This window comes from Schistocerca nitens, chromosome 3 (genome assembly GCF_023898315.1).
Source record: "Schistocerca nitens isolate TAMUIC-IGC-003100 chromosome 3, iqSchNite1.1, whole genome shotgun sequence".
Taxonomy (NCBI): domain Eukaryota; kingdom Metazoa; phylum Arthropoda; class Insecta; order Orthoptera; family Acrididae; genus Schistocerca; species Schistocerca nitens.
In genome coordinates, this window is record NC_064616.1 from 403,074,671 (window position 1) to 403,097,441 (window position 22,771).

General features: G+C 43.1%; 1 protein-coding gene across 1 annotated transcript in view; it reads left to right on the forward strand.

Moving 5' to 3' along the window:
• The first annotated feature begins 4,154 nt into the window (after nucleotides 1-4,154).
• LOC126249251 (titin-like) overlaps nucleotides 4,155-22,771 on the forward strand; it is a 640,870-nt gene continuing 622,253 nt past the window's right edge. Inside the window, exons 1-2 of the mRNA XM_049950908.1 lie at nucleotides 4,155-4,174; nucleotides 10,042-10,268. Of these exons, the coding sequence (XP_049806865.1) occupies nucleotides 4,155-4,174; nucleotides 10,042-10,268 (247 nt within the window). The remainder of the gene's footprint in view (nucleotides 4,175-10,041; nucleotides 10,269-22,771) is intronic.

The following is a 22,771-nucleotide window of genomic DNA, read 5'->3' on the forward strand; positions in this document are numbered from 1 at the left end:
ATACTGTGAGAAAATTGTGGAGAAAACTGTGGACATCTCTTGAATTTCATGACAACCTAATTGAAAATGAAGAGGGAAAGCTACTACAAATTATACAGACAAACCCTGAATGGGAAGACGCTAGTGGAGGAGACATAGATGAATGGGTGGCAGCGGATGGGGCATGTGTGGAAAACCTTACTGACGCTGATTTAGTTGCTGCAGTGAGTCAAGACGAGGAAGAAGTGGACTGCTGTGACGGAAGTTACAATGAGCCTAAAGCGACAAAGGGGAGCTGGTGCCACACAGTGATGCAGCAGAAGCCTTTGACCTCGCGCTACGTTATTTGGAGCAACAGCCCACTGCTACACATGCTGATTTTATGTGTACGAGACGATGGCGCAACTATGCGTCATATAACAGACTGTCTTCATTACGCCAAAAAGCAATGTTTTTGTCACCTAAAATGTAGGGATAAAGTGTCCGTCGTATTTTAGTAAGTTTGACAGCTTTTCTTTCATTGTTATGCCTAACATTTTTCATGTTCGGATTAACCGAACATTCGGATTACCGGGGTTCGGATTAGCGGGACTCTGCTGTAATACATGCTGGTGGCCGTCCTACCTGCCACCGAGAATTGCAGCTGTAGCTGTTTAAGCATCCATTGATGGTGTGGATGTGTACGAAGTTACATTGACATCCGACCATGTCTTCTGTCTTGGCCTCTCAGTTTAAAAATGTTTACTAACGGTCGCTCAGAGAGGAATGGAGAAATGGATGTTTGTAGGAGAGATGGAAAATAAACATATCTATCAGGGATAAGAATGGACTGGAAGGCGCAGTTACAACGGTGAGTAAAATCATATGGTTGTGCGTCGGAGGTAGAGTCATGCAAATAGATGGTAGGTAGTTCTAGATCCATTAGATAAGAATAGAAAGAGATGAATACCTAATGGAAGAAGTATCTGTGACTTCAGAAAACATGTTGGAGCAACATAGATACGAATAGATGGAAGAGTTGTGGAGGAGCTCTTTATTCAGCAGTGGAAGTCATGCAGTAACCACTGTTAGTACTCTTAAACAATGTTCATGATTTTTCGTTAGTTTACAGATATACTATTTTTCACATTATAAATAATTCAGAATACTTATAACAAGCTTAAAACCTAAGCGTTGACAGTAAGGAAGTGGTCTTAATTTCATATAAGACTTATTTAATTAGATGTAAGTGTTTTTTAATTCTCACTGAAAGTGAGATGAGAGATGAAAGCTTTCAAATATAGGTAACCGTTAACGATATGGTTCAGCGGGAATTTTAAGTACAAAGTAACATGTCATCACATTCTGTAATATATACACACCATCAGACAAAAAACAGTGAAACACTCAGAAGATATGGTCGGATGTCAATATAAGTTCGCACACATACGCTCCGGTATGTAAATAATTAGAGTTGCAATTCTGTGACAGGTGGAACGGCAGCCAGAGTGCATGAGTCTTGTTCAGATTTAGTGTCGTTGCCAGGCTTGGTATGGCACTTAAGGGGCTTGAATACGTCAGATGGTGCGTGATCACTGTGAAAAACATGGAGATGCCGCATACTCATGTGAGACGGCATTAGAGCACTTGGCAGAGAAATGGGCCTTATTGTGGGTCTCCATTTGACCAGTTGGTCAAATCGTGCAATATCTTGTCTGTGGGGTATTCGACTGTGACAGTGGCACGATGTTGGACTGCATGGGAACGTGAATACAGGTATACTCATTGTCCAGATTCAGGCCGACCACATCTGAGAGAGACGCCGTATTGTGCGCCAAGCCCATCACACCTGCGCGTGCCATCTAGTAACAAGTAATGGACTTCATACAATATTCTGTGTCATTCCACACCATTGATCGGCGACTAGCTGCAGCTACTCTAGGGAATTACCGGCCCTTGCGCAGGCTCCCTTTAACACCACAGTACAGACGGCTGTATTTGGAGTACTGCCGTGACCGGGAATCATGGACTATTGGTCAATGGCGTCACACTGCGTGCAAGTATGGCGGTAATCTGGAGGTAAGTCCCATTCTTTCATTGTTTTTAAGAGCCACAGCGGTGTTAGCCCTAGCGTAATGGTTTTGGGGTCATAGGTTATGACTTCATGTCATGGCTGGTAGTGATTGAGGGAACTCTGGCGGCACAACGCTATGTTACGGACATCTTGGGTCCTCAGCTGTCACTTATGACGCGACTGCGTCTTGGTGCCATTTGTCGACAGGACAGTGCTCGTCTCCACACAAGGCACGTGCCTCTACGAACTGTCTGCGTTATGTTGAGGTACCCTCATGGTCAGCCAAATACCCAGATCACGTGTGAGACCAGATGGGACGTCTACTCCTTCCTAGAGCCAGTACCCAGGATATCAAGGACCAGCCAACAGTTGTTGGCCAACTTGCCTCATGAGAGGGTACAACGGCTTCACAGCACCCTTCCCAACTGAATCAAAACATGCATCCAGAACAGAGCGGTCCTAGAGTCATACTGCTAAGGGGGCTCACATTGGCAAGTTCTTTGTAAATGTGACTCGATTTTAAAATCACCGGAATAACGTCACATACCTTATCTCTTTTTCTCACCCCCATCTGTGTACTCTCAATTTTTTGTCAGGCAGTGCATGTGCCATCATGGATCAAAGTGGTATACCGACAGAAAATAGAATAGAAGTATTTTAGGATGGATCGTGATATAAACTTAAGCTTAATAAAAACAGAGTACATTTATTATACGGCGATTAGGTTCAGTTAGTGTTAATATAATTATACGTTCCTTCACAGATGACAGAAAATATATTTCACGTTTCCTTTTATTAATGAACCATAGAATAATATCTTGGGTTGCTCTTCACGTAGGGAAAAATATTCTCTTTGGAAGCTACAATTATTTACGAAATTTTAAACATTATGGCTTGCAGGTATCTATTTCAGCAGTTTTCATGTGATAAAGTCCTCAAAGCGCGAACTTTTTCCACGATGAAATTGAACGGAGACAAAAAAAGTGCAGCACCATCAAGGAGTGCTTAAGAAAGCATAAAATCTAAAAAATACATTACACGAATAATGTGGAGGCAGCATACACCCTGACATACACCAATGATCAAAGTTAAAATTTGTTATTGCTACGTCCAGAAGTATTCTCCGAAATAAGGCGGTCATTAATTACGTATGTGGCCATTATCGTGGCAAGAAATATCCGAGGCTTCTTTAACAACTTTTTTTCATGCATCCGTTGCATCCTGAAGCGACTTGAACCCAGTATAATATTTCAGTATGATTTCAGACCTCTGCGCCGGAAACGCAGTAATTAGGTCTTCCAACACAGATGTCTCGAAAGTAATATTTAAAGTAAATGGAAAACAAAGAGTTATAGAAGAAAAAATGAACGTTTGACAAAATATAAAAATGCACAGAATGATCTGCGGGGTGTTCTCTGCCTATGATTATTATCATCGATTTCTAGTCATTCGGGATTCCGCTGAAAAGCGCAGTCTCATAATGAAGCGAATTTATCTGTAGTGTAAAATCGAAGTAATTTTATTGATTTGCTTTCAAAAAATGTAACTTCAGTATACAAATTATAAAGTAACAGCTCCTACAAATTCACTACACTATTAACGTAAATGTCAGACGGATCATCACATTCAGGCTATAGACTTCGCAAATTAAAATAAGTCGTCTTCAATTAGCTTTACGTATCTCTTCTTTCCAAAGCCCATTCCACTTCGCACGGGAGCTACGGATACATTACTGCAGCAGCATTTTCTTCCAGGAAGTAAGTCTTATCTGTACCAATAGCTCCAGGAGCTACAGAGTACCTACCCCATAGCGGTGTCTTACCACGGTATTATTTATTTTCCAGATCGTAAATCATCTCGTTTTGTGAATCGTATCTCAGCATGAGGTGTTAGGTAAGATGAAGTGTCACAGCGTACACTAATGGACAGACACTAATAGACTTTTGTGGTGATAATAACAGTTCTCAAAGTAAAGGGGAGCCTGCAGGAAGTGGGTGGTGATACTAGCGGTTGAATTTCTGAATGCACGAAAATGGAAACTGTCAGACCATATTGTGCAGCTATAACTGAAACCAGCGGTGTAAAACGCAACCACATCGTCAGCTGTTTACAATGTCTGGGCATGGCATTAGAATTAGACAGGTTAGTGAGTGCTACGTTTTAGGAGGGATAATAATGGGAGTGTAACTAGATTGCAGATAAAGATATGGAATAGATAAAGTTTTTTGTCAACAAAGATTTGAGAGAGGGGGTACGATACAAGCATGATAATTATATAAGAAGCGCTTTTCATAGAAAATGATCGTCAGTAGTCATTTGACGTAATCGGTAGTGGTAATAAATCTATGAGCAACTGAAACTACCGTTTAATTACTGTTTTACAGCAGACAACGAAATAACAACGTGCTGGAATATAGACGTAAAATGTAGCACTATACGTATATTTTCCTTTACCGGTGACGCAAAACTGTCTTCTAAGTATAGTGTATCGTGTAGGCGCTAGCGTCAGAAACGGGGACATCCGGTAGATGTGCGCGTCTACTCTCTGCCACACAGAGTTTTATGTAAGTTGTCCCAGATCCTTAGGATCCTATTTAGATTTTTTACTGGCTTCAGTTCACATCAGCTACTCAAAGTGAATACCACCAGTCACCATACTATTTTTACAATGACGCATGAAATTGGGCTGCACTCTATAAAAAATTCATGTTATCTGAAAAGCATCTGGGATCCTCGTCAGTTCCTACTGGTGTTTCAATCACTAACAATTTCATGTAACACGACAGGAATTAATCCGTAGGTGTGAGATCTGGCGGTGTTGCTGACAACGGGACAATACCTTACCTTCTAGTACAACAATGAGAGTATCAGCTGTTCTGATGCTTACGGATTTAACATCATTGTGAGATGGTGCACCGTTGCATTGGAAGTACTTCCTCCCTGTCTCGCGTAAGTGACGTACAACAACTGCCACAGCACCTCTCAAATTACCACCAGGTAGCGTTCGCCATTCAAACTGGTGGCAGCGCATAAGTGTCTATTACTTAATCAAGTACAGTTCCAATCCACGTTTTGGTGAAAGTAATCTGAACCGAGCGTGACGAAAGCATTTTCATCCATTCAGGCGTGGCCAGTGTGACAGTTCATATCACCATCATGAATGAAACAAGCCTAACCAGTGAACGGTACAGCCTTGTACTCAAAATCATTTGATTACATTGATTGCACACGTTGTTTATGATACGTATGTAATTGTTACTGCATCGGTACTCTCCATACACTATTGTTCGACGTGGCCAGGTCGACTGTTGATTATAGATGAATCTTACCACACTCAATCGAACATCATCTAACACCAGATTTTAGTATGTGAACAACCTTAGCCAGCTCTCCTTGGCATGAAAGGTTCTATTTCTCGTAAATTTCTGTCCACATCGATAGTTTTTTCGAGCGGCGAAGAAGTCTTATGCGAAATTTTTCTCTCTGCCTATTTCTTCAGGTACTACTTTCCGCTACACGTTAAATGGACGTCTGCATGTTGCTCTAACGGGTAATGGTAATCCACTATCAACACAATCATCACATACGATTGTGTAATATTCTCAAGGTAACGCCACGGACATGGATGTGGCAGGCAGGTAATTATGAAACATAAGCAACTTACCAACATGTGCCTCACAAACTGTTCGTTCGAGACCCCAGTACAGCCTGAAATATGCACTTCCGACCGTTCATTCGTCATCTCACAATATGCACTGTACGATTTTCTCTGATCTCTACCGCGATCCTAAAGTTTTCAGAGACCCTGTACCGCAGCGGTTTCCCACACTTGTTTGAGTGGATATAAGATTGGTTACCCGCCTACATGTCAATGAAGGAATAGAAAAATAGGAAAACAGAACACGTTTACCGAGATTCACAGACAGATAGCATGAACGACACACTGAAAAGTAGACAGCAGGGGCGTTTCATGGTAAGGAAGAAAGGTGGGCGAGGGCGAACAAAAAATAGGGGGGGGGGGGGGGACACAGTCCAGGAAAATACTTCATGCATCTTAAGATAGGCAGCCCAGTTTTCATAACCCGAATCTGCGGCAAACGATGTAAGATGGGTTGCCTATCTCAATGTGTCGGAAATACATTGAAGGAAAAAATCGCAACACTAAAAGTAATTAATGTAGAGTAATGAATATTTCAGCAATGCATTTGTCCAGATAACATATTTAAGTGATTAACATTGCAAGATCACAGGTTAATGTAAACGCGAGATAAGTCATTGCAAATGTGAAATGCTGGTAAATTAATAATCGGTGTGACCCACAGAATGTTGAATGCAAGCATGCAAACGTGCATGCATTGTGTTGTACAAGTGTCGGGCGTCAGTTTGTGGGATGGAGTTCCATGGCTGTCGCACTTGGTCGATTAATACAGGGACGGGTAATGCTGGTTGTGGATGACGCTGGAATTTTCGTCCGATGATGTACCATATCTGTTCGATCGGAGACAGATCTGTAGAGCATGTTGGGTTACAACAGCGCTATGTGAGCGAGAGTTATCCTGTTGGAAAACACCTCGTGGAATGCTGTTCATGAATGGCAGCACAACAGGTCGAATCACCAGACAGATGTACAAATTTACAGTCAGGGAGCGCGAGATAACCACGGAAGTGTTCCTGCTGTCATACGGAATCGCACCCCCGACCGTAACACCAGGTATAGGTTCAGTGTGTCTAGCATGCAGATAGGTTGGTTGCACGCCCTCAGCTGGCCTCCCTCTGACCAACACTCAGCCATCACTGACAGCAGAGCAGAACCAACTTTCATCAGAAAACACAACAGACCTCCACCCTGCCCTCTGATTAGCTCGCGTTTGCCACCACTGAAGTCGGTAATGGCGGTAGTTTGAGGTCAGTGGAATGCACGCTACAGGGCGTCAAGCTTGGAGCTGTTCTTGACGTAACTGATTTCCATTAGCTCTTTGTGTTACTGTGGTGCCAACGGCTGCTTAAATTGCTGCTGCAGATGTAATATGATGCGCCAGAATGCTATGTCTTCCCTCTCGGTAGGGCACGTGGCCATCGAGAGCCCAGTCCTCTTGAGACCGTACTTTTTCATTACCACCGCCGCCAGCATTCATGTACAAAGGCTACATTCGTGCCAAGTCTTCCTGCAGTATCACAGAAGGAACACCCTGTTTCTCATAGCCCCATTACATGACCTCGTTCAATCTCAGAGAGGTATTAAAAACGGCGTCTCTGTCGCTTTACAGCCACTCTTGACTAACACCATCTCACCACATCCAATCTCAAAGGTAACTAACGCTCACAACCGTTACAGCGTGTATTCGAAGCAAACCTGATTTGTGTCTTCATAGCAATACTACTAGCGCCACTCTCATGCTACTGGCGTGAAATTTGAATAGACATCATGTTTCAGGTGTAGAAACACGTCTACCAACTTTGGTTTGTGTCGCACAACTCCTTCTTGGTGTATTTACACCACTGCCCATTAAAATTGCTACACCACGAAGATAACGTGCTACAGACGCGAAATTTAACAGACAGGAAGAAGATGCTGTGATATGCAAATGATTAGCTTTTCAGAGCATTCACACAAGGTGGGCGCCAGTGGCGACACCTACAACGTGCTGACATGAGGAAAGTTTCCAACCGATTTCTCATACACAAACAGCAGTTGACCGGGGTTGCCTGGTGAAACGTTGTTGTGATGCCTCGTGTAAGGAGGAGAAATGCGTTCCATCACGTTTCCGACTTTGATAAAGCCTATCGAAATTGCGGTTTATCGTATCGCGACATTGCTGCTCGCGTTGGTCGATATCCAATGACTATCAGCTCGGAGACCATGGCTGCGGTTACCCTTGACGCTGCATCACAGACAGGAGCGCCTGCGATGGTGTACTCAACGACGAACCTGGGTACACGAATAGCAAAACGTTATTTATTCGGATGAATCCAGGTTCTGTTTTCAGCATCATGATGGTAGCATCCGCGTTTGGCGACATCGCGGTGAACGGACATTGGAAGCGTGTATTCGTCATCGCCATACTGGCGTATCATCCGGCGTGATGGTAAGGGGTGCCATTGGTTACACGTCTCGGTCACCTCTCGTTCGCATTGACGGCACTTTGAACAGTGGACGTTACATTTCAGATGTGTTACAACCCGTGGCTCTACCCTTCATTCGATCCCTGCGAATCCCAACATTTCAGCAGGATAATGCACGACCGCATGTTGCAGGTCCTTTCTAGAGATAGAAAATGTTCGACTGCTGCCCCGGCCAGCACATTCTCCACATCTCTCACCAATTGAAAACGTCTGGTCAATGGTGGCCGAGCAACTGGCTCGTCACAATACGCTAGTCACTATTCTTGATGACCTGTGGTATCGTGTTGAAGCTGCATGGGCAGCTGTACCTGTACATGCCATCCAAGCTCTGACTCAATATCCACAGGCGTATCAAGGCCGTTATTACGGCCAGAGGTGGTTGTTCTAGGTACTGATTTCTCTGGGTCTATGCACCCAATTTCGTGAAAACGTAATCACATGTCAGTTCTAGTATAATATATTTGTCCAATGAATACCCGTTTATCATCTGCGTTTCTTCTTGGTGTAGCAATTTTAATGGCCAGTAGTGTATTTTGCCCGCACTGTAGCTTTACTTCCCGTCGACGTCCATGTCGTTACAGATGGGACAGGAACGGCCGCAGTATCTAGTGCTAGATATACCATGATCACTTCCTTGACGCCAGGAAGGGGGGAAAATTACTGAAGTAAAATCTGTAATTTCTCAAAATGTCACGTCCCTAATGGTACTGTTAGTATAATTTTTGATTCAGATCTTTATTGCCCTTTTCAGAGTAAGAAAGCCTTAACATGCTGGTATGCCAGTTTAAAAGCGTGTGTATTAGGTGTGGGAATGACGCACCTCTGATCTCAGAAGTGGTCTATACAAAACGCATCAAATAATTTAGATTGTGTGCTTAAAAAATATCACATCACACAGTCTATTCAAGTAAAGCGCCTTGCCTTTGCAATGGCAACAATTGGTAGCCTATCCATTGCATTTCGAGTGCGGTCCGGTGAAGTATCGGTATGTCCAGATCCGTTTCCTAATGTAGGCGTCAGTGCTCAATTGTATTTAAATCCTGACAGATACAGCTCCAAAATTATACGTATATAAACAGTATTGGCGATAGTTCCAGGGTGAAAAAGCGATAACCTCGCTAAACAAAGTAAAAAATGTCGTGTGACTAGGGCCTCCCGTCGGGTAGACCGTTCGCCGGGTGCAAGTCTTTCGGCGACTTGCGCGTCAATGGGGATGAAATGATGATGATTAAGACAACACAACACCCAGTCCCTCTGCGGAGAAAATCTCGACCCAGCCGGGCATAAACACGAGCCCTTAGGGTTGACATTTTTAGTTCGTTGCGTTTGGTCTGGGCTGACGTCACAAGACATCCATTCAACTTGATCGTTGATTCCTTGACTCAGTTTTTTATTACAGAGAGCACGCAGCCCTCTGACCGAACACGCTGAGCTACCGTGCTGGCAACCACTCAGCTACCGGAGGCGGACTGCTTAACCAAGTGAAAAAGTCATAATAACGACGAAGTAGTCTTATACTATCTTGGCGTATTTATGTATCCTGTTTTCTAGTTATATTTACTGTGATCTAACAATGCCTAAGAAAATTTGTGACTTCACTAAATCTCAGACTATCTTGAGATTATAGTTACATGGTGAGAGAAGATTTTCTCGATTTCAGAAACAGTATTTGTCAGTGGCGGAAAGTTAGTTTCAGTGTCCGTCACGACATCAAACGACAGGCATGCGAATTCGCATACGTGAAGTAACAAAGTATGGCTTTTGTAATATTCATCTACGGTGAGAGGCGAGGCGGACGCAGAGACGGGAAGCCTCGATCTGATTTCTGTAGCATTAGGTGGCGAGCAGTGAGTGGAGAGTGGCGACAATAATTTGCGGGTAACGAGGCGTGTGCGGCCTCGGGCGTCTCCGGCGGTGGTCGGGCGCATTCGGGAGGCGCGCGGGCGTCGCGGCGGCGGCCGGGAGCGCCAGTGCGGGCCGCCGTGGCTGACCGCGTCCACCGCCGCAGCCGCAGCCGACAACATTCTTCTCTCGGTCGCGCGCATCGCGAAGCTCTCTCGCGTCCTTCAAAACGTCGTTGTGGATTTCCATACGGCCGACCACCATTCCTTCCGTGAGTAAATGCCAATTTCAAGCTCCGCTAGTTCAAGTAGGAGGCTTCCGCTCTACTGTTTACAGTGAGACGTCCCGGAGAAACTTGCAATCTCACTAAATTTACGACATGTAAACATCAGATAATGGCCATATAGCCTGATGTTGCAATAACCGTAGACTTTAAACGCCAGCAGCCATCTCCATTTGTTTCCAATGCTGCGCTGCTCTTCGAGTGGCGGAAGCAGAATATTGCGATAAATTTTTATTTGTACGAATATCACATTCGCTTCGCTACTTTATATAAGTCTACTCATTAGATTAACCAAATACTGATCTTTTATTCTGCTTTCATGTATGTCGTAAACTCTTTCAACTTTGAGAACGACAAAACTGTGAGTTATTGTGGCCTTAGAATTCACCTATCAAACGGAAATCTCGATTTGAGCTGTAGCTAGGAGCAAAACATAGCTCTCGAAAATTTCCTGTGTTTGCCTAAACTACATGACAGTTACTAGATTTACTAACATTCTTATTAGAACATCGTAGCGTCTCGCCCAAATTCCTCTTTAAATCCGCACAACCTGTTTGCAATGCTGTGTGGAGCACGATATAAAATACAGTACACCACTGTATACTCAGTACGATATTTCTAGAAGTTCCACTCGTGGTGGCGCTGTAGCGCCGCAAAACTGCCGTCCGTTCAAAGATATGTGTTATAAAATATGAGATTTCCCGATACAGATTTCTGATCCTTCGAAGAGTACCAAAGACAGAAACCAGTATCAATGACGTGCGCTCCAGATCGATACAGCCGACACGCCTCCTTTCAGATACAGGCGATCGGCAGCACGTCCCGTCGACCAGAAGTAATACAGACCGGAAGAGCTTAATGATATAGCGCGTCATAATCACCGGAACAATCGTAATGAAGTGTTACATAGTTCTTTAACATTCGTGTGATTTGCAACATCTGCTGTAGTGAATTCATTCGCTTTACGAGACGTTTGGCTGACGCTCACTACAAAGATACACAAAGACATGCTAATATCTATTGTTAAGCGGCTTGAGAATATTGATTTTTCCTTCCGCAGAGCTAGAAATGTCAAGATGTTACCAACCGCAAATACTTTCTACGAACTATGTAAGATACTTGTAATAATAAGAAAACACGCTTCTGCGTGTATACTGTTTCTGAAGATATTACTAAACCGACTACATTCTATAAGGCGGTGGTGATAATTTATGAGTCACAAATACCCATCTCGGCGTCAGTTCAAATGGTTCAAATGGCTCTGAGCACTATGGGACTTAACATCTATGGTCATCAGTCCCCTAGAACTTAGAACTACTTAAACCTAACTAACCTAAGGACAGCACACAACATCCAGCCATCACGAGGCAGAGAAAATCCCTGACCCCGCCGGGAATCGAACCCGGTCGGCGTCAGTCAGCTGTGTTCTATTGTAGCCGACGGTATTTAAACAGGAAGTGTTGCTTTATTCCTCTTCTGGAGCGGGTTTCGTGTCTGGTGGATATTGATGTTAGCGCTGTTCGTTGAGAAAAAAAAAGAAAAAAACTTTCTGCTTTGCCTGTTGCTTGTCACACATCATGTAGTTACACGCGATGCCTGTCAGACGACACTGAGCTGTTTACTTAACTCGTAAAATACTCCTCAAAAGTTTGTTGTTCTTCTGATTCTTTCTTATAATTGCAACCTTCTTTTACCCAGTGAGTTCATTTTTCTCTTTTCTTCTGTATATTTTTGTCTCTTAACAACTAAATAGGGCAAAAACCTACTTTTGCTGTTACAGTGCAAGCTCACGCTTTTCTCCTCCCACGCAATATGCAGTCAAACGGAATTAAAATTATCACTTACAGATAACCACGCGCGAATATATCATATTTTATAAATACGAAAAAGTTGCCACATTGTACAGGAACATTGCGTCACCTTAAAAAATTAGTAAATTAGTGCTTCATGTATGAATATCAAATAGTTTCTACCACATAATTTTACGGGGAAAATGTTTGATTTCTGTACAAGTATTGTTTACAGATAGAAATAGCAAATATCCGTGTTATGTCTGGAGGAATCTCTGAACAGGACGGAATGTCGGTTGACCAAGCTTACTTACGGTTGGCACATCAGCCAGTGCATAGTAAGCTGGATAAATTACCTGCCATTGATCATCTCATGAGCTTAAGAGCGTGTCTGGCAAACACGTTGTTGGTAAATGTGTCTACTTTGTTCAAAACCTTTTAATCTCGTTGGAACTTGCCACGAACCACGATGTGCTTTCTTTCCAGGCCGAAAAGTTGTCGAATTTCAAAATATTAGAACGTTTCTGATACAGTGTACAGTTCGGCTTCTCTTGAGGTTAAGGTATCTATTCCAGGCAGGACCAATCTTACAACTCTCACAGAAAGAGTACCATTAATTTTAATTAATTTTTTCAGTACATTGGCTTCGTAATTTATATAGTTTAACAGTGTTGATGTTGTATTAGATGTAACTTTTCTGTTCTTCATTATTACTATTCGTTGTTAAATTATTAATCTACGAACAGGATAATAAATAAGATAATTTTCTCTTTCATCAAAATTTCTGTTTTTAGCTTCGCTGTTGGTAAATATTTAAAACGCATGACATGTGAAGAACAGACGGAAGTCAATGCAGTGATGTCATAATTCTTTGCCATCGGTACACATTATGTGCAACGTATACTCCTGCTCCGTGTAAGCTTAGCAGCTACGTGCCTGGAAAGACAAAGATCTTCAAACCTGCTCCAGAAACGGGTCAACAGCCCGGTGCAATGTGTTATTCAAATGCTTTTTCTTTTTTTAACATGCGCATAACCTGCATCTCATGTTTATACAATTTCTCCTGAGACCATAAGCTCGCGTAAAACAGTTCCTGCCCCGTACCGAGATTATCAAAAATATCTCAGCTTTCTTGTGTTCACTGTTTCCAATTGCATGGCCACTCCTTCACAGAACAGTATACGTAAAGACTGAATACCAAAAAATATTCTAGAACAATTCTTCATCATTTTCTTCGATGGAGTTATCAACCCTAGAAATATCAAATATTGTGACTGTCGAGGAAGAAACTGAGCATTTCCGTTGCAGAAAACATCCAGGGATGACGTTAAGTTATTCAGAGCGATATTGGCCAAGTATTTGGTGTAACCGACCTAGCAGGATACTAGTCCAGTTTTTCATTAACCACCGCTATAACTATTATTTTAGACTGAAAACTTATGCAAGCAATGGTGTGTTCAAAATATAGAGTACAAAAAACATTGTTTTGACATTCAGAAGAAATTTCTTGTTCCGGACGGTATTATTTCGCACTACTGATATGCGATACACAAAATGTATTATTTTCAATGAAAATATCAAATCTATGTACAAATCTGATGCATTGACAAATGAATTAATGTCGAATAGTGAACAAATTATTCAAAGGATTTATGAAATTCAAGTCTGCCTCAGTAGCTGAGTGATCAGCGTAGATGGTTGCCATGTGGAGGACTCAGCTTCGATTCCCGGTACTGCCAAGGACTTTATTGTTGGTTGAAGGACTGGTAAGAGATGCACTCAGCCTCGTAATGCCAATTTAGGGGCTACTTAATCGAGTAGTAGCGGCCCCACGTTCTGGAAAGTCTACAAAGCGCACGGGAAGGCGCGGGCGGTGTGCTGAACACATGCCCTCCATACCGCATCAGCGTGACGCCGAAAAGCAAAGGATGACACGGCGGCCATAGACATCCTTTGGGCTTTCACAGCCTGGACGACGAATTCGTTTTATTAAATTCAGGGCAATAAGAAAATAAAAGTTATCTCCGTGGAGAGAAATATCAGAAATAGTTTCTAATTCCCTGCCTAGCAGCTTACAATTTGTAATCAAGAACACAGAAAATCATGAATTCAACCGCTCTTTGTTTAAACGGTTCATGTATTTGCTTTAAGTCCCTGATACGTTTCGTACACTACATTTCTTCATCTTTTGTCATTTAAGCATGACATGAAGGCCACATGCCATTGTGTTTTTACTTTCCTTCGTCGGTATATTTCTCCTTACTTCTGAATAGATATGCAAAAACATGGGTTCCGATTCTCGATTACTCCAAGGACTTTATTTCCGAATTTAACATAACTCTGTCAGCAAAACGATCGAGTCGCACCGTGGCATGAATTGAACCACAGTCTGTCGACCCCGTTACGACCAGTTTCCAGTTGAGAGGAAGGACCATGCTAATTAAAGAACTGTGTTGTTGGAACCAGCCTAACTAACAACCAGACTGTGAACAGAGAAATGGCAGTGATGTCAGCAGACAAGCTTTGTTAGCTGTTCCGTGGTGGTAAGGAAAGACGACCAAGTAGTTAATGCTGTACACTCACATGCGGCAAGAGCGGGGTTCAACTTGGAGCACAGACATCCACGTATAGGTTTTACGTAGTTTCTCCACGTATGCTGATCTGCCCCGTTGGCAGTGTAAAGGCCCATTGTCTTCTACTTGCTTGTCTTTTGCGAGCTTGCGCACAGCATGTAATGGTCTTGGTGTCGATAAGACGTTGAGCCCTAACTTCCTATCCTTTATGAAGTCGTGGACTGTAAAAACCACCCACGAGGACGCCAGTTAGCAATGAAAATTAGACGATGAATAGGGAACGACTGCACTTGTCTTCAAAGTTTGAGAACACAAGCCAAAAGTACAAGGAAGATGCATCAAGGACACGATTATTTATCTTCCTGGAAATGAACACTAGGAAAATTAGCGTGAGTAATCCTGTTCAAATGGTTCAAATGGCTCTGAGCACTATGGGACTCAACTGCTGTGGTCCTAAGTCCCCTAGAACTTAGAACTAATTAAACCTAACTAACCTAAGGACATCACACACATCCATGCCCGAGGCAGGATTCGAACCTGCGACCGTAGCGGTAGCACGGTTCCGGACTGCGCGCCTAGAACCGCGAGACCACCGCGGCCGGCAGTAATCCTGTAATTCCAGAAGACGGCGCTAGAGCAAAGTTCCTCAAACAGCTTAAGGTCGTGAATTTAAATTAAACTGTCGACAAACGAGAAAAATTTTACGAAAACGAAGATGCGAAGCCAGGCGGAAACGCAGAGAATTAGCTGTGCCAGCAGATTAAATGAAAGAAAGTCTAGAAATTCACAATAAACCTGAAGCCAAAGAAATTTGTAAAAACCCAACTTTGAACCTGATTATCACACTTATTTTGTAAATCATTCAGAAAATTCTGACTATCCCATCATTTTTTGATAATTTCCCCGTCGAGGGTCAGAATGTGACTGACACTCAGAAATCTCAACTGAAATACGCAAGTAACTGTAAACAGTGAAATCAGTCGACCTTCCCACTACGAGTTTTGGAGGATTATACTTCAGTCGTTAAACGGATTAATTTATATTAACTAGACATAAGAGTTTCCTGGGAAATTTGTGACATTTTCATGGAGCAGAGGACAAGAAGCTATTTTAGTTCATAGCTCAAAGTTATGTGAAGGTTTGACTGCATAGACAAACAGTAGTATAAATATCAGTATCTTTCATTGAACTCAGGTATTACCATGACGCGCAAATTCTATAAACCGAACTAAGCAAAGATTGTATTTATGAGTTATAATTTATTTTCACTTGCAGAGGAGGTATAATCTTCTTGTATCCGTACTGGTAAGCTTAATAGGAGTGACTGATTACAGTTACTTGTAAATTTCAGTTGTAATTCGCGAGAATAACAGAGCACCGGCAAGTTTACTTGCATTTTATTTAAGTGACCCTTTTTTTAAAATTTATTTTAGTAAAGTTCATTCCCCGTCCTGAATAGTAGGACGTACTGTCTGAGATCCGTCTGGAGCTGTCTCTTCAGAGAAACTTCAGGCGAGCTAAAAAGAAAGGGAAGGATGGAAGACCGGACGTCGACTTGAACCGCCGTCTTGCCGAATGCGTGTCCCGTGTCTTGCCGCTATATTAATAACCTCGCTCGGTACCGAGCTGAAAATTGGGCTGGATTGTTCCCAGCTGGCAGTATTTGGGAGGAGGGGATACTTACTTCCGCAAATTGTTTACACAGCCGAGGGAAACCTTCCGAGAGTCTCGGCCAGAACTGGGGTATTTCTGAGTCAATACGTCCCAGTCAAAGGTGAGAAGGCCCAGTGTGTATGTGCAAGAGGTGACTTCCTGGAGATTTCCAGGCTGGCGCTCGGCCTTGTACCGCGAGAGGGCTAGTTGCAGTCCCGACGCCGGGGTCGGCGTGACCGGGGATCGACCCCGGCGTCTCCCGCGGCGTTGCCGCTGCGCCATCGCGGTCGATGGCCACGAGCCTCAAGATCCGCAGTGCCGCCTTGTTAAATGCTTGCCCACACCTGCACTACTAACGGCGCCCGCCGCGCCCATCTCTGCGCCTCTGCCGAGGCGACAACTCGCCTCTCTGCTATCTTCGTCACCGTCAAAATAGCTGCGTACTCTAAATTGGAAGAACTTTGTGGCCGGACTGAATAGTTCCTAGCAGGACCAAGCCAGTTCGTAGTACTCAAAGGGGGAGAAATCTTATTAATGGGAAGAAGATTAGAATTTAACGTGCCATCGTCATCGAGATCATTAGAGAAGGAGCACGAGCTCGGAACGTTCAAGTATGGAGAAATAAATCGACAGTGCCCTTCTAAGGAACTCTTGCGGCAGTTGCCTGGAGCGATTTAGGAAAACCACGGAAAACCTAAATCAGAATGGCCGGACGCGGATTCGAACCGTCGTCCTCCGGAAGGCGAGTCCTGTGTGCCAACCACTGAACCATCTGTGTTCGGTGTGTCTACAGAAGATGGTAAGCAAATACTAAGCAGGGTGTTTAAAGAGAAGTGTCCTATATTCTTACACGAGATAGTACTAGTGGTCAAAACTAGAAGAAAAAGCCCCTTAAAAGTATGTCTGCAAATAAACACTTGTCGTGCGGGACAGTTACTTGTGCATGAACCATCACTACATACATTTTTTTAAACGTATGTCTGCAAATAAACACTTGCCGTGCGGGACAGTTTACTTGTGCATGAACCATCACTACATACATGTTTTTTGTGGGTTAAAGGGACCAAACTGAGCGGTTATCTTCCGGTTCATTACTTATTGCCTGCGTCTCTCTCTGTACTTCGTCCTCTGTGAGACTGTTTTTAGACTACAAGACCAGTAAACCGCATAATAGTTCTACCAATGTATTCTAAGGCAGAGCACTGAAGATATGCAGTTACACAGCTTGAATTTTCTTGACGCATGAGGTGGAGTTCACACAGATTGGTATGATAAATTAAAGCAACAACTGTGTGCGGACAGATGCAAACCCTCGAGTGAGTGTGAAAGCAGGGCATCCGGTTCGCTTTAGTATCAATATATGGGTAGGAATTGTGGGCTGTTCACTTTACCGTACGCATTAATAGATGCTGTTTATCACCGTTTTCTATGCGACAAACTGCCTGCGCTATGGGGAACGTTACCCGTTGCTGGAAGGCAGTGGATGTGAGTTATGCAAGACAGGGGAAAGCCCCATTTTTTACGCCTCATACGATAGTGATTAGCACAAACGTTATTTGCGGGATGACGAGTCGAGAAGATCCAGTAGCATGGTCTCCGTGGTCACATAATCTTAAATCCGTAAAGTTCTTATTGGGGACATTCAATGGAACTAGTGTTGTTCTGTTCACCAAGTATACTTGGTGTTAAACATCAATGGGTGCAGGAAGAGAACTCTGTACCATCTAAAGTACTTACTTTCATGAGGTGGCTTGCTTGCACGCTGCAGCAATACGGCATCCTCACAGAACCAAATACGGTTAGGCAACGGTGAAACAAAAATATATAGCAACACATGTCAGCAACAGTTTACACTAATTTATTAAAATAAATATTACACCGCCTAACTTTAATATGACGATAGTGCGTGGTAAAAGTTCAAGGTTCATTTGCACTGATCTGTCTTTAACTCTGGTCTAGTCCAGTATCATCTCGACGATAATTACGATCATTTATAGAATGTCTATTTTTCGCTCTTCTTTATGGCGACTGCACACTGAGCACTAATGTTACCTTGAGGTACTACTGTTCCTGTTTATACTGCGCTATACTGACTGAGTAAAGCTGTGTGTTCGTTTATATTCTCGTTTGGCGCAAGGATGTCGTCTTCAGAACTATTTGAGAGACACGTGGCGGAAGAATACGACAGTAGTTGCCGTGTGGTATTCTCTCTGGACGCTTGCCTTAACTCAGTGCTGCCTGAGCTGCAGACAGCTCAGCCCTCTGGTACGTACGACTTTGCCTCGCAACTCTGGCCGACACAGCCTGTGTATTTCATACCTATCGCCAACGTGCACATGAGACAGGAGCGCGGATCACAAGCGTATAACCAACACCGAGGGCAGCCAGGAGTTTTCGCACGAATTCTTGATTCTTTGAGAACTTTGGCTGAAGGATGTGTAAGAATGACAGGGAATTTCATTGATCACCTTCCGTAGACAGTTGGCTACCATAGGATGGAATGGCCCACATCTCGATAAATAATTATGTACCGTCAAATTTTTACACATTTTTTTCTAGTTTTGTCCAGTATTACACACCGTAAGAATATGAGACATTCTTCTTAAATTTTGTGTGGAGCCGCTATTGTTTACGATGTATACTCGTGAGCAACTGATTTAGAAATTTTGCAGAACTGGACAGACAGAGCGCTCCTGTTACTTCAGTGAATGTAATACGTCAGGGTGTCTCGTGTTTTGTATCTCGTGAAGTCTTCTAATGATCAGCAGGGTGAGAGTCGAGCGTCGGATAGGCAAGAGCGCTTCTAAAGCGTAACACCCTATATCTGCATCGTCGTGCAGGCACTCGTCTTTTCACGTGCCAGGAAGATGTTGAGGGATTAAATGGGACCACTGTTATGTCTACTGTTATCTCTCACCGGTGAGCGACACAAGAAGCAACTGTTCAATTAAACGCATCCTACAGCACTTGGTAGGAGCCCTGTAGCTTCAGCAAGACCTTGTACCACTGCAGGAAGGTTTCTATGACGCCTCTCATGTCATCTGACCTCAGTACTACATATGACATCTTGGACGCCACGAAGCGATGTGTGTGCGCCTTGGATCCAGCTCCGACCAATCTCCGTGAACAGAAGACGGTGTCTAAGCGGTAATCGAGTAGGAAGACTTCCCATGTTCGATGTCCCTTAACTCTGACACCACGTATCGTCGCCGTCATCAGAGCACATGGTGCTGCTACACGCTGCTATGTGGACATCTCTAATTCGTGAATGTATGTAAGTAAATGGTAGACAGCGTCGGAAACTCCGCGACTCTGGTCGTAGACGATGCTGATTTACACCATGAAGTCGCAAAGTCTAAGAACTTAATCATATTGCAGTAAATTCTGTACTTAGTGCAAGAAATGGCAGTTGACCATAAACAGAAACAAATGATACGTATTGCTCCTAAATGGTCGAAAAGACCAACTATTGTTTGACTGCACCATAGGCGATCATTGATTGGGTACAGATACAGACGTACGGTACCTAGAGGTTAGCGTCGATTGCGACATGAAGTGGAACGACAACATATAACTAGTCCTGGGGAAGACAGACATTTTGTGATACTTGGAAGATTCTTAAGGAAATGTAATTCATCCACATGCATGCAACTACAGTACCATCTTTTGACATATTCTTGAATGCTGCTCTGCAGTCTAGGAACGATATTCAGTAGGCTGATTCATTAGGTACATAAATTTCTAAGATGTGCAGCGCGTCTCCTCACGGGGTCTTTAAGTCAGCGCCCGAATATCAGTGACCCGACCATAATACACCATTGTCAGACATTGTGCTTCCGGGAGAGGCTTACTGTCAAAATTTCGAAATCACGCCGGTCAGGACGAGTCAAGCAACATATTGTTTCCCCTCTCAGGCGTCTCCTGGCATGAGTGTAACGGTAAAATCAGATAAATCCAAACTTCTACAACACAATTCGCGCACGGCACCTCGTGGAACTGGGATGATAGTGGAATACGATATACTTTACGTCACACAGCGTAAGGGCGCCTGCGGACTAAATACGAATCTAGATGTAGAAGAGACTGTAGAAAAGAATCCAAGAAACGTAAAAAAAAGGAAGAACGCTGGTATTTACTGTCTCGTAGGCATTGTGGTTATTAGAAAAGAAGCATTAGTTTAGTTGGAGGAAGAAGACAGGAAAGAATTATCCGTGACCTGTTCAAGGAATCATTCCGAAATTTTGCTGAATAGGTTTTGGTGAACTACCGGGTAACTAAATGTAGGTGCGTCTATGGTTCTATGGCCTGCTAATGCAGTATACCGGTCGATTAACCATTCATTGTACCACATTGGTCGGTAAGGATTTTAGAAGCATAATGCTTTGTAGTAACCTGGTTTAGTCAGTGCGCGAGTGCTACTGAGATCTTTACCAGACAAATTTGTAGCGTGAAATACACTTCCTTGGGAACATTCCAAAGAATATCAGTGTGACATCTGCCATCAATGTAACCAAATTTATGTGCTCGTTCCACTTTAAATCATTCCTGCTTGATACCCCAATGGATTTGGCGATTGTGTATGATTGCTGGCATTGATTAGAGAATGGGAAAGCGAAACGGGAGACGTTATTGGTTCGAGTTAGCCTCTTTTATACACTGCATTAAGCCCTGTGAAATAAGTATGTAAGAAAGATTAAACGTAATAGCAACATCTTTTAGACATTCGAAATGGCTTTTTGCGCTTATATGTAGTCAAGACATTTCGCACTTGTTTCTAAACAATATCGAAAAGATATATCATTAGAAGCAGAATTTCGTCCATAGCGACAACTGAGCTGTGACTAGGTATTTTTTTTTATATTGTGTTTTAAATACCAATAAAATCAGTGCAAATTTACAGTACTACCTTTATGTTGAAGGTTTCGATCTTTCTTATTCATATTACTTTCGAAGAGTTCAATAACGCATGGGTGGCAACATGGCAACCGTTCAGTACCCGTTAGGTCTATGCCGCTAGGATTTCTAAACAAGCGAAATACACACTCTCAGAGAATCCTACTGTCTATAGTTCTATGCCAACTTTTCTCATGAATTCAAAGCAGAATTTATCTTCTCTGTTGCCAAGAATATCTACACACTAACTGGTAACTGTTGTTTTATTTCTACTAGCTTCTTAAGTAACCAGCCCGATTCTTTTCTGTGTAGGGCAACAAAAATATATATAATACACATTGTGAATCTCTCCATAGTCTCAGTATACAAGTAGAGCTCCGTGAATCCTATAGGAATCTTATCGTTAGCTGCTTTGGGTGTTCATTAAAAAATGGCTCTGAGCACTATGGGACTTAACTTCTGAGGTCATCAGTCCCCTAGAACTTAGAACTACTTAAACCTAACTAACCTAAGGACATCACAAACATCCATGCCTGAGGCAGGATTCGAACCTGCGACCGTAGCGGTCGCGCGGTTCCAGACTGTAGCGCCTAGAACCGCTCGGCCACCACGGCCGGCTGGTGTTCATTAAAAGCCGTCTCGGTACGTTCAGCTGGTGTAATTGTATTTCATATTCTACATCGCTCGTGAACTCCGCCACGAACAATAAATTAATTGAAAGCGGATATTATTTCCAAAATCAGAATTCGTGACCACAATATTCTGATGGACTTGAAAGAGAATTTCACGAGGAAAAATACCTACCAACGGGAGCCTCTGAAATCAGTCTTAAAGTAGGCAATAACGCTATTGGCGCCACATTCACTTAGGTGGTGGTGGTGGTTAGCGTTTAACGTCCCGTCGACAACGAGGTCATTAGAGACGGAGCGCAAGCTCGGGTTAGGGAAGGATTGGGAAGGAAATCGGCCGTGCCCTTTCAAAGGATCCATCCCGGCATTTGCCTGAAACGATTTAGGGAAATCACGGAAAACCTAAATCAGGATGGCTGGAGACGGGATTGAACCGTCGTCCTCCCGAATGCGAGTCCAGTGTGCTAACCACTGCGCCACCTCGCTCGGTCATTCACTTAGGAGTGAACTCTAGGGAGAAGACGGTTTAAATCCCCGTCCGGACATTTAGATGTAGATTTTCGATGCTTTCCCTAAATGTCTTCGAGGAAAATACCGGTATGGTTCGCATGAAAAGGGTATGGCCGATTTACTCCCCATTCTTTCGTAATCCGAGCTTGTGGCCCGTCGTTGTCGACGGGACGTTAAACCAATCTTCCTTCTCTCTTTTTTTATTTAGGAGTAAAGCTAAGACGTAAAACCTGTATTAAAATTTAAAAAAAGACAAATAACTCAACTCTCCGTGTTTGTGGTTATACCAAGAATATAAACAGAAAATGATCTACCAAATTGTTCCGCGAAGTATGTTAGTACGTGAGGCACTAGAAACAAACAAAAGAAATAAACGTTGGTTGAAGTGACAGAAAATGAAATTTTTGGAACTGGAAATTCACATATCATGACGCATATAGTGC